Source organism: Accipiter gentilis, chromosome 31, assembly GCF_929443795.1.
Source record: "Accipiter gentilis chromosome 31, bAccGen1.1, whole genome shotgun sequence".
Taxonomy (NCBI): Eukaryota; Metazoa; Chordata; class Aves; order Accipitriformes; family Accipitridae; genus Astur; species Astur gentilis.
In genome coordinates, this window is record NC_064910.1 from 4,120,858 (window position 1) to 4,134,117 (window position 13,260).

Below are 13,260 nucleotides of genomic sequence, written 5' to 3' on the forward strand. Positions count from 1 at the left end.
TCCCCTATAGAAGACACTTCTGTATTCTTAGAAAACGTTCCTGTATTCCTGGAAAAAAAAAAAAATTGTGGGGCAATTTAATCTTCATCCTCCCTGGGTTGCTGGCCTCAGCTCCCAAAAGATAGAGCCAGAAGGGCGATGCAGACAGCGACTCTGCAGGGAGAGCTCAAGAGAAGCAAGCAGTAGCACGCTGGCCAGCTAGCTAGAAATGACCTCAGTTTGGCTCCTCATAACTAATGAATGAGCAAACAATTCCTGACTTCAGCTGCAGTTTGCTCTCTTCTCCCCGCCGTACACAAGTTATTAGTGCAATCGGTTCAAAGCGCGGCCTCGTGCCTGGGTGCTAAAGAGGAAAAGAAAGTCGCTGCTGTGGTTTGGGTTGATGAAGCATTGAAGACGTCCTCTGCAAACGCAGAGATTTGTTAGCACAGAAAATGCATATTTACAGAAGCAAAGCAACAGGATACGCCAGAGCGGTTAGAAAATTAAACATCCTAGTGTGCCACGGTAAGGTAATTTAAGATGATGAGGTACATACATAAGGATCAGGGCCAGGAGGAACTTCCCAGCTGAGTCCCAGTTGGACTCGATGATCCTTACCATCCCTTCCAACTCGAGATATTCTATGATTCTAAAAAACAATTCTTGCAGTGCTGAGAAAAGACAGGAGAGGTGGCATCACCACCTGGGGAGGATGCCAGGAATGTTCCCACACCCGCAGCACTGTGCAGGCTGCTGACCGCTGCCTTACTTTGGACGTCCCCAGACGCTGCCACTGTTTCCCTCAACTCCTTTCTTACATATAAGGAGCATATTTTGCATTTCAGTGCGTGAAGCCCGTCGGAATAGGCCTGGCAGGAGGGTGTGGAGGTGACGGCTGTGACTTTTATCGCTCACTGAGCAGCCGTTTTGCGAGCCTCCCCCAGCTGTGCCGTGTCACACCACCAGCTACTCTTTGGGTACGGGCAGCATCATCCTGCTGAGGGGCAGTTAAAACTTTCCAGCATCCACGGAGAAAAATGCCAGCCATGACAATGTGTGCAGAAACAGAGTGTCCCTTGCCACAGTGCTTTTGATGCCGTGCCATCATCCACTGAGGTTTTAAAACGTTAGCAATTCTTGTTGATGCATTTCTTGCTTCGGAAGAAAGACTTCAGTAGGGGCATCCTGTGTTTGTTTATACACCTGACCAGGCAATTGCTAGTAATGTTTTGGAGACAACATCCTATTGCAACACCTGCTTGTACACAATGAACAAAGTTGTGGAATAATTTATGGCAGAATCACTTTTAAAAAAAAAACACCACAAAAAACCAAACTACATTTTCTCTTGCCATTCTTTTACCTGTTTGGTTGGTTTAAATGCTTCACATGCCATGACATAGGTATGTCAAGCATTGGAACAGGCTGCCCAGTGAAGTGGTGGAGTCACCATCCCTGGAGCTATTTAAAAGACGTGTAGATGTGGTGCTTAGGGACATGGTTTAGTGGTGGACTTGGCAGTGTTAGGTCAACGTTTGGACTTGATGATCTTAAGGGTCTTTTCCAACCTAAATGATTCTATGATTCTATCTCTTAAGAAAGCTTATAAAGAGAATACAGTAGCACAGGTGCAGTTTAACCCTCACGTGAGCCCCAGACGACGAGGGTGAATCCAGGCGCTTTTACTGAGGACGTGAGTCCTGCCAGCTCCATGCACTTGAGCTCTTGGCTCCAAGGAAATGTAAATTTAAACTTGTAACGTGACCCGAGTGAACTCAGGAATTTAACTCAAGTGCTCTGCGTAATTGGGACTATATTGTCCTCAGACTAAATAAATTAATCCAATTATTTTTACTTAGATACATTTCACTGTTTATGAATTTCTGAAAAACACGTATGTCCGTTCTGTTAATTTTTAATGTTCTCTTTAAGAATATATGAGACAAATATTATGAGCTCCTTGTCTTTCCTGACTTCTATTAATATCATAAGGAAAAAAGCAAATGAAACAAACTTTTCAGTAAATGCAATTCCGTTAACATCCTTGCAACATTTCAACTCAAGCATTAACGAAACATTCAGCACTACAATCTGAAATACTAGATATTGATGACACAAACACTTTATCTTTGGCTTATTGAACTTTAGATCAACATGAACTTTCGATGAACTTTAGATATTTCTGTAGAATGCAGAGCAATGTATTTTTAGTGTGATGAACAAAGATTTTCCTTCTAACTATTTCAGGTAGACCCTGCCTCTCTCTTGCATCCCCAAGACAAGCTACAAGAACTTTATTATTTAAACCATGAAGACAGAGTGGATAACTTAGTTTTTCCAAGATTGATGGAAAACCTTTTGAACTGGAATTAAGGCCCTGCTCATTCTGCACATGCTTTCATGAAAAGGAATTAATGATGTGTTAGAAAATCTGGACTCAGCAGTTTTTCATTATATTTTCCCCCCACTGTGGCAGGAGGAACTGGTAAATACCTCTAATGCACACTGAACAAGGAGTATTACTCAACATAGGAAAGAAAAATCCTCTGCTTGACATTAGTACCATCAACATCCTTCATACCTACACAGGTGGGTTGCCAGAAGACAGCTTGCAGTGGCATGGTTCCTCCTCCAGCAGGACGGAGCCTTTCTCCCCCCAGAAGACCTCCCAACGCCACGTTGCCACCACCCAACTCGTCCAAGTGATGGCTGTGACGGCTGTGGTGGCTTTGCTGGGCACCTAGAGACTTACAAACCAGCATAGTCCCCATCACTTCCCTTCTGTGGACTCCAGCGCTTATTTTTGTACGTGCGTGGAAGTAACTGCTGCACATTTTAAACTGTGCATTTATGGACTTAACAGAAAATCCATTAAGTCAGTCAAACCACTACACAGCTACTCAGCCACACATTATCAAAACCCATCAGGTAAAAATGGCTAAACCAATTTTACCTCAAATGACACAAATGCTCATTTTGTAATTCTGCCTACCTTGGGAATCTGTCCATGCTGAAACTGATCTGAAAAGACATCGATACCATGCAACAGCATTAAACTCCTTGACTGTCTCTCTTAAATACAGATTCACAAACCTATTTATAAATGAATAAATAGCCCAAGGTGAGCAGATAGCTTTCTCATGAAACCTAAGCAATAACGCAATATTACTCTTCCTGGATCCTCTGCCATTTTATCATGTTCTAGTAATTTTCCCAAGGGTAATGTCAAGGTTCCTCTTAACTGTACTGTTTACCCGTCTCTGCATGGTAATAATAAAAATATTGATTTTCACATTTGTGACTCAGATTCAGTTCGACACAAGAAATCCAAATTATTTCCCCCTTGCAGCGTTATCAGCTAAGCAATCGCAAGCACAAAGAGCTTCACCCACGTCAAAATGAAGCAGCTTCATTAACACCCGGCACTTAATTTTACCTGTACTTTTCAAAATGATGCCCTGGTCCAGCAGTAAATTTAAATGCAGGCTGGGGAAGGGATGGGTCTGAAGAGCCCTATCTGCTGGGTGAGATTTGCCTCGGATGTGAGCCGACACCGAGGAGCCTCCCGCCTTCCCTTGAGAACAGCGCTGGGATCTGCACTGACCTAGCCAAAACCGGGGGGATCAAACACGGCCCCAACGCTGAAAACCCTCGGACCCTCTCCAGGTCCCACTGGAGAGCTCATGGTGATCATTCCCATCCTACATGCGACAATAAGGAAAACTTGGCTTTCAGACGAAGGCTGGAAACTCTGACCTTTGGGCTTACACCGTATGTAGCCACCGGCAATATTTTATCCCTCCTCCCTTGCTTTGTTTGACTGCAAAGCTATGGCACAGCTCATCCCCTTGCCACCCCAAAGCTAAACTCTGCCTTTGTGCCACCGCCTGAAGACATCCAGCTCCCAGTGTGCTGGCATCGAGGAGGGCTGAGCGATGCCATTTCACAAGGGACGTCACGCGAACGGGATGCCCGGGGAAAAGGGCAGCCTTTTCTCTTTGCAAAAAGAGAAATTGTGACTGCTGGAGATTTCAACAGAGGGGGATTCATCCCAGGGCTGCGAGCCCATCGGTTTCCCCCAGAGACTGTCCTGGTTCTACGGGTTTCTTTTATATTTCTTTTTTTTTTTTTTTTTTTTTAAATGTGAACCTGAAACAGTTCTTCAGTGTTTGAACAAGCAGGAAATCAGCCAAAAGAATAAGCCTCACCGGCCTTTAGATTATTTCAAACAATTAACAATAAGCTGCTATTCTTTGACATAATTACAGAAATCACACTTCTTTGATGCACGATGGCAAACAAGCACACTGAAGGGGCAAAAGGAGGTAGATTTTCTTCCGGGAGATAAGTACTTTTCTAAATAACACCTACCCCGAGGACTGTATTTATACAACTATTTCAACACGCAAGACTTTTTTAAAGTCCACTATAATCCACTGACAAGAAAAGATCAAAGCAGCTAGCAGGAAGGCTAGGGTGCAATCAAAATATTTGATCAGCAAGAGGTTTCTTATCTGAGCCATAAACTCGAGGGCATTTCAGTGGGAGCTGTGGGAGCAGAAGCCGGCATGAACACCCGGATGCCACGTGGCTGTGGCGGATGGAGACCCTCGGGAGAACCTTCCCCTCGTGCCCCGTCGCCATCTCACCATCCCTCCTTGCACGGGACCTCCCTGGCGTCCACCATCCCCGGTCTCCCATCATTTTCGGTGCAGCTACGTTAAACAACCAAGGGCGGAAATCTTATTCGTTCTCCTAAATCCCACCACCTCCCCCGCCAAAGTTAAATATTTGGCCTTCGGTTAAACTAAAAGGAATTTTTTTTTTTTTTTCCTTTTAAAGCAAAGTCTCACGATCCCCGTGTGACCCCGGTGGGAGGACGGAGGGAGGCAGTGAGACCCCGCTGCGACACCGAGAGCACTGCGAGAGCCTGGTGTCAGCTCGCTGAACGGCAGAGATGGGTATAATGAGCTTCTAATGACTTCCTTTTCCTTTTTTTTTTTTTTTTTTTTAAAAAAAAAGAACAAGAGAAGAGCTACTGGGATTTTCCTCCTCACACTTTGTTTTTTTAAATAAATACTTGGTAGACATTAAAGAGCTACATATTTGGACGGAACCCACATTAAACAACTGCTTCAATAGTTTAATTTTTGAAAGAAATAGCAAATTCTCACTTTCTTTAAAGGCTCTACGTTTACTTCTTTGTATATTCCCTAGCTTATCAGCGCATTTCCCTCAGCTTTTCTGACAGAAACATATATATATATATATCCTTGTAACCAGAGAAGTATGGGAAACTCCAGAAACATCCAACTGTGTACAAACATTTAAAGCTCAGATACCCTAATAAATACAAAACAAGCACCTCTCTGAAACAAACATCTCCAGATGTTTTAACATATTTTTATATATAGAGATATATATAAAAGATGTGACTCAGGCACGGAAAGCCAAAAGAATGTTCTCATTTCCTGAGGCTGGCTAACAAAAAGGAAAAAAATGTGAATGAAGGAACAAAGATTTCGGAAGTCAGCTTTTTCTTCACAGCAGCAGCTTTAAAATGATCTGCTTCGATTCCTTTTTCATCTAATCAGAATACGGCCTCTCTTGCAACTGCAAATACTCAGAAAAGGAAACACAGGAGACAGAAAAAAAACTTTTTTTTTTTTCTGGGATGTTTAAAGTACTACAGAAACGTCACACTCGGGAGGTTCCTGCCCTTCTCCTTTCAGTCCCGGGGAAGCTCACCGACAGCTCCCATCAAGCCCCTTCCCACAGCAGCTTGCCTCGTCTCCACCGTACAGCGCTTGAGAAGAAAAGCGAGCAGCCACATCGCTGTACGGCGGGACTCAGCCTGCAAGAGCTCACAGGCCCAGCTCTCGCTCCATTTTTTTTTTTTTAACTCAACAGTACAAGCGGGTATAAACAGCATCCAGTTCCTCTGGCGACCTGGAAGCAATGGGTGAAGTGAGCCCCTGGGCACCTTCAGATCATGAAGTCATGTCGTGCCAACAAACGTTAGGTAGACTTAAACAGGCATTGATGTGTAGCTGTTCTCTATATTTTCTATATATGTGTCGCCCTTCCTAACTATACCCTACGTGTCACGGGGATGGGACACAGGGTGTTCTTCCGCCGAATCCTCTGAAGGTGAATTTCTGCAAGCTACTTCTGTGACAACCATGACAAAACCACTGCCGGGCTGGTTTCCCTCCAGGCAGGGCTGTGGGAGGGGACAACAAGCTGCAGCCAGAACATACTCAAGCGTGCTTTCAACAGCAGCAAGCAAAATTGCCCAGGCGATTCTCCTTCAACAACCTGCAGGCAGGTGATGCCTATTCCAGTGCAACGGAGCGTGGACATGCCCCTTCCCGACATCCCACCCGGGACGGCCGCAAGCGGTCCCCAGCCCCAACCCAGACGACCAGCAGCCACGGCTCCCTTCTCCTTTAAATCCCCAGCACCTCCTCAGAGGACCCCCCACCTTTAACACGGCTCTCCGAGGCCACGGGTACACGACCCGGGCACAAATCCATGCTTCTGCCAAAACAGGTATTTCCACCTTTCCCACATCCCTTCCCACCCCACTCCCCGACATCACCGCCACTCACAAGATCGAGGAATCGATCCAGATGGACACAAATTCCATTTTAAATCTATATAATCTACCAATCTCTCTTACCATGGGTTTTCAGCTGGCTCAGGTCCCCGGTGCTGGCACGAGAGAAGCTGGGAGACAGGAACGTGCAGGTCACCCCGGTCAGCTGTAGCACAACCGCATGCTTAATTAAAATGTCTCTGTAATTGCCGCTTGTGGGAAGAGCAGCTGCCTTGGCGTGGCCCAGAGACGGTCTGTCCTGCTTTGTGACACTGGCCAGAGCTGGGTCTGGGAGATGATCGCTGCCGAGTGAATCTCGGCCCACTTACCAGCAGACCCTGGCAAAATAAATCACTTAATCCAGCACAAATGTTGGTCTCTCTGCCACGAAACACAAGTCTGTCCTGCTACCAAAGCAGTTCAGAAGCACACGCTGTTCATCTGCAAAGCTACAAACCGAAATATGTGCCCATCTGCAAGCATTTCATCACAACGGACAATTCACCAAAACCAGGGGGTTTTGCAAGCGGAGGCTGCTGTGCTGATTCAGCCCTGAATCTGCAGGGGCTGCCTTCCCCCCCCGACAACACCCGCTGGCAGGCCATGCCACCCCGCCTGCCAAGCTGTATTTTTCATTCCCAGATCAGAGGTGGAGCGTGCCAGGAGACACCGAGGGACAACTTGGGGATGCTGCGGCTCCAGAAGGCGAGAGGCTGGCAGCCGGTCCCTAGACACCGCAGGGCAGCACCCAGCCCCAGCGGGGATAGCCAAGCCCCCCGTAAAGAGTCCTTGCAAAGCGTCGAGGTCCCCTTTCCCCCTCAAGGCGGATCTGAAACTATTTCTCTGTGTGGTTTTCTTTCCCCACATCAATCCCACAGCTGTTGCACGTCAGCGTGGGGTCTGGACGGGAGCCACTCTGCCATGTTGTTGCCTCCCAAATATTTGCTGGCGTTGCTGCATTGCTTTGCTGTGGTCTTTCCCAGTGCCCCCAACTACACTAAAACAATATATTAATACAGAAAACCCTTATAAGTCTGAGCACAGCAGCTTCCCTGGGCCACCCAGGAAACATTCATAAAATCCTTACGTCGCCTTAGTTTCTCAGATTATCCACACTGACTCCCCATTCATGATGTGAGCAATAAACCCCAAGGTTTTAACTCTACTGTTTTCACCAGTTTAGGTTTTACTCAATCAAAAGCCTATCACCAGTGTGTTCTCAGTTCTCAAAACTATTTAATGCAAGCAGTGATTGAATCAACCCTAAATGCAACAAGTGACTTAGGAGTCACCTTCTTACCAAATTCTGTAGAAGGGGCTGGTGGGGGTTTTTAGTGAGTTAAAAGTGATGAAAAAAAAGGATGATCAGAGCTGGAATTCAAGGACTTCTTATTTAAAGTATAAGGAAAAGCAATTAATATCAAAAATACAGAGCATAAAACCTCATCCTGGGTGCTGGCCTTGCTGTAACACTATTTTTCATGCATCCTAAGATACTCCAGACTATGCCATTTTTGCACAGGAACGTGGTTTCAGACTGCAGACAAGAGGTCTGCTTTGCCCATAAATAGTTTGTCACTGGGCACACCATCAGCTTCTGCCCCCTGCACCTTGCCAACAGTCTCCAGGCACTCACACAAATTCACCAAGCTGTTTTGCATAAAGGGTTACTAGGGTACACAAAACCAACCAAGGAAATTACAATATCTTGACTTCTTTTTCCCTTCCATCTGCTTAAAAAGCATAAGTAAGCATTTTCATAAAGACTCAGACACTGCAGGAAGGGAAATGCTGAAGCAATTGCAAAGGAGTGTCCTAATTTGAAGAGAAGTATTAACCCCAGGGCACAGTCCCCTGCTGCGTCGTCTCTAATTGTCAGATTGAATTAGGGCCTTCCCGTCCTTTCACCCTTTCTGCCTCCACACCAGCGCTTCTGCACAAGCTGTAAGGGTGACGTGCACTGTCACACATCGCTAAAACGACGAGGACAGCAGACCACGTACATGGCTGCTTGATTCATGCTATGGATAGCTTATACAATGGAAGGCTTTGGCTATCAAAACGTGACTGTCAGTTTGATTTTCCTTGTCATCAGCACCCGCCATCATGGAAGGACCTGACATGAGTCATTTCCCCACCAACTAACAAGCTGCTTTTAGCACAGCTAGTAGTTAAAGACTCCCTACATTGAAAAGTAGTAAGAGACTGCATTATGCGACAGAGTGAAAAACCTTTAAACAGGGCTTTGGAGGAGAACACCACACAGAGGAATCAGGATGTCTAACCTAACACACTTAGCATGAAGCCACAATTGCAGGAGCTGAAAAGCCTGCCTTAAGTGCTTCAACAATAAATATTTTATTGCAACTTCAAAAAGAATTTGTTAACTATGCAAACCATCCTCTGTACATTGTGGGCCATTAACGGTTCCCCTGCAGTGACTGTATGGAGCCAGTTCTAAGAAAAAGACCCATGCATTACAACTGAGATCGAACTGCAGCATCACATTTAGCTTCTTATTTATGGAGTCACCTAACAAAGCCAGTAACACTACGAATTGCCCACATTTTTGAGCTTCACAGTCCACAGCAGAACAAGAGCTAAAAATTCAATAAGTCTCTGCTAGTTTTTCAAATGTAGTTACGCTTTGCATAAAGAGGAGCTTGCTTGGTTCAGTATTTTACTGCATGCTGGCCTGTATTTATTGCTACAAAGAAAAACTTAAGTTTGTGGTAGGAAACTACAAAGGCTTAAGATAATAGCGGTTCTGAATTGCAAGCTAATGTTTTCTCTGAACCACATAAGAAACTTATTCCAACGATAACACGAGATGAGTTCAGCACAACCAGCTAGAAAAGCTGCCCACAAAACTCAGAGGACACTTACGAACCAGGCAGGCGTTGCAGCCTCAAGCAGCACGTCCAGCAATCCTGAATGACAGACCACTACCCAGCACCGACCCTGCTACAGGGCAGGCTGCACAACTCTCCCTGCCCAAAGCCCTCTCCTCCAGGGCAGAGTCTGATCTCCCAGCGTGATGATGAGCGAGATGGCTGTGCCTTGGGTAACAGGCGTTCAGGTTACAGGCCCAGCCTGCAAGTTCCTTGAATTGCAAAACAAAAGCCGCAGCAGCAACTCGAGTTTAAAAAGCCTTTATAAAGTGGAGGGGAAAAAACCCACACCGAAGTTAAAAAGAAGAGTATTTCCTAGGATGAAAACAAACCCCATGTGCGTACCTGCTGACCAGATGTCTGCTGCTCCTCCGTGTACCAAATCTGGAGAGAGACCTCAAGTCATTCTTTCCTTTTTTATTTTCTTCCCCAAAACTCAGATTATTTAAACTCTGTAAATCAGAGCAAAAAGTCAATATCTGAAATCCCTCCAGAGTTTCAGCCTGCGGAAGCCTTTGAGATCACCTTGTATTGTATTTTTTGTTAAAAAGTGGGCTCGAACGGAACATCTGCATTTTTAGTGTTCCAAAGAATCAAAACAAGAAAACACACCGATTTTTAATTTCCTCTCCTTGCATTTCACCAAATGGAAATATATCTTACACAAACCTTGCCCTTTCATTTTCTTTTGACCTCAACAGACTGGAATCGTCTAAAGAAAAAACCCCTCAGCCAGAAGTCCTGCAACTGGTTCCCCTGAAGGACCTGACCCCACAGCCTGGCAAGCCACCCTCCCTGCCCTGGCCAGCAGCTCCCTCTGGTCCCTCCAGCCATGCTTCTGCAAGAAATCAACTGCACAGCACCTTCACATCCTTCATCACCGTCCCTTGTCCTTGATACGACAATTCACCCCAAAAAAAGCGGTGAGAAGAGAGGCACAGAGGGACCCCACGTCCAGCTCTTGCTGGGTGAGCAGTTCATATTCAGAGGGCAGCAGCAGTGGCAGGACGACAGGTTGACTCAGCAGCGGGAGGATTTGCTCTGCCGGGAGGCAGCAGGGCTCGTCCCCACTGCCAGCGAAGGATGCTCGAGCCACCAGCCTTACCCCTGGGATGCTTCCCCGGACGTGCCGGCCACCCGCTTACCTGCTGTGGGATGCACTGTGTGCATTTTGCGCTGAAGGAGCTGCCCCCCAGACAGCTTTGAGGGAGGTGGGCTCCCACCAGATCGCTCTGCTACTTCATCTCAGCAAGTTTCTGCAAGCGTAGGCTCTAGCCTGACTTTGTCCCAAAATTTCTCACTGTGCCAGAGGTGTAGCCTGGTTCGCATCCTGGGAAGCATGTACCAGCAGCGCAGCTGGCCTGCTCCCCGAAAACTTCAGCAGAAGAGATGCCAAATATGTAACTGTTCTATTTACCCGGAGAGGCAGGCTCTGCACCGGAGCCGAAGCACCTGTGCGGGGCCAAATGACACACAGGTCCTCACAGTCGTGAGAGACCGACACTCACAGCACAAATACTGACAACTCGGCCGCTTTTGGGAACGCAGAAAGAAGCCTGGCCTGGAAACACCCATCATCACCCGCTGAAAAAGCAAGCGGCTTTTGGAACAGCTGAAGAAAAACCAGTTACCTTAATACACATGGACATCCCAATCACGTTATCATCTTTTTCTCAGCACACGGCTGCTAAAGCTGGTCAAGGCTGGCGAGATCCTGCTGCCTTCTCCCCCCCGCTCTTGCCCTGGGGCCATCGGGACGCTGACCCCGGGAGCGGAGCTGGCTCAGCAGCCCACCCCGGTAGCCCCGACTGGGTTTGACTTTGCTGGTGCCACGGCTTTTCTCCGAAGGCGTGGTGCAGAGCTGGAGGAGTTTGCGGTAGAAATCAGGTGCGGGAAAGATAAGGCGGTTTTTAGCGGGGCTAAAGTCTGCGCACCAGCGGTCATCCTGAACCTGTGGCCCAAGGCAGCTACGAAGTCGCTCCTTTTCCCTTCCCTCGACCCCAGGTTTCGACATATTAGTGCAACATTTGCCAAGCGCGTTCATTAGGGACGTTTCTTCCCCAAGAAACGGCGACAGCGAGTGAGGCTTTGAAACGCTGGGTTTTTGCTTTCCGTATCCCATCCCTGTTAAACTTTCCCTAAGATACGACCACTCCGTAACTGCGGGACAGGCACAAAACTACACGAAACCTCACGGCAAAAACACCCGAGGCGGTTTAGCACCCCGAATTTAAAACACCCCCCCTCCCTCGGGAAAGGACGCCTTTTAACGCAAAGGGCACGAAACCTTTCCAAACTCCTTTTTTTTTTTTTTTTTCAATTTTGGGTTTTGTGCGTTACCTCCGACTTGCCACAGCAAGGCTCCCCGCGGGGAACGGAGCCCCGAGTGGGCGGTGGAGGAGAGAACGGAATTCTGCCGTGCTCCTGCCCACCGTCCCCGGTTCTGCACGGCCGCGCTGCCCGGGGAAGTGTGTGTGTGGGGAAGGGAGGGAAGCGCCTTCCCCGGGGTACCGGGGGAGCTGAGGCGAAGGGAGAAGGGGGGGGGGGGGGGGCCGGTGACAGCGGCCGGGCCGCTCTGAGACAAAGCGCCGCCCGCCGCGGGAGGCGGGACGGGACGAGCCGGGACGGGACGGGCGGCCCTCACGTTTCTCCTACCTGTTACAGGTCATCCCCGCCGCCGCCGCCGCTATCCCCAACATCCCGCCGGTTCCCGCCGCTCCCGCTGTGAGGAGCCACGCCGGGCCACGGTAATGGCGCTGGGCGGCCGCCGCCACAGCCGCCGCCGCCGCCAGGGGGCGCGCTCGGCCGCCGCGTGCCGCAGGCGGGCTCCGCCCCTCCCCCCTTCTCTCGCTCTCTCTCCCCCCCGGTTCCCGCCTCCGCCTCACACACCTCCCCTCCCGTAAAATAAAAAGGAAAATCTGCGCTAAATGTGAAATCTCCGCTAAATGTGAGGGATTCGGGTCCCCGGGGTGGCCTCTCGGTTAATTCCCGTGGGATCCGGGGGGATGGAAGAAGTGAAATGGGGTTACGCGTGGCTTCTGTCAGCGCTTGGGGAGGAGCCCTGCGAAGTTACTGTTTGGTTGGGTGGGTTTTTTCCCCTAAAAATACTTTGCAATAATTATTTCTTTTAACATCACCAAGGTAGTGATGACAAATCGGAGGGCGATGCACCCGGAGGTATAGATAAAACAGAGAGTATTGTAAGAAACAGAGGAGCAGGTGCTGGAGAGCGTCTGTTGCTGGTTTTTTTGCAGAACAGAAAATTGCTGTCAAAACAATTCCAAGTATTTTTACTATTTCTTACATGTGGTTGCGTGGCATTGTATTATTTCTAGCAAGAGAGCTGTCCCCTCACCTTAAGGCGCCAAATAGGTTCAGGGGAGGATCTGCCGGAGCAAGATTCCATTTTCAGTCAGGATTATTTAAAAATGGAACCGTACTAATAAGCAATCACATGGGAAAAGGCCAGCACCTTGCTCAGGTCCACTGCCTTTTTTTAGAAAGTAAATACAAATAAGCGACCTTCAACAACCAGAGCTGCCAAACGTGAAGGCCCTGCTTTACTTGGAGAGAAGCAATCTTGTTCCAAACCATAGGAGTTTCAGCGACTGACAGACAAATGAAAAGAGCATTACAGAAAATGCAGGATTATTAAGCTATCTGTATCACCACCCATCGCCATCCCTGGTATCAGAACAAGGAAGTGGTGTGGTGAAATGAAAAAAATGCAAATATTTGACTGCCGGGATTAAGGAGGTCTCTGTATGGCTGCCAGAAGACAATACACTC

At 47.8% G+C, this 13,260-nt stretch overlaps 1 protein-coding gene across 3 annotated transcripts in view; it reads right to left on the bottom strand.

Moving 5' to 3' along the window:
• LIMS1 (LIM zinc finger domain containing 1) overlaps nt 1-12,251 on the bottom strand; it is a 73,859-nt gene extending 61,608 nt beyond the window's left edge. The window contains exons 1-2 of one of the 3 annotated variants that reach the window (XM_049834711.1): nt 12,127-12,192; nt 9,817-9,923 (exon numbers count right to left, since the gene is read on the bottom strand). Coding sequence is in view for 1 of the 3 variants with exons in the window: in XM_049834705.1 (XP_049690662.1) it covers nt 12,127-12,170 (44 nt within the window). In the remaining 2 variants the exon portion in view is untranslated. Of the gene's footprint in view, nt 1-6,664; nt 6,982-9,816; nt 9,924-12,126 lie in introns of those variants that run through there. The other 2 variants (XM_049834705.1, XM_049834710.1) reach the window with 2 other exon arrangements.
• Nucleotides 12,252-13,260: the final 1,009 nt, after the last annotated feature.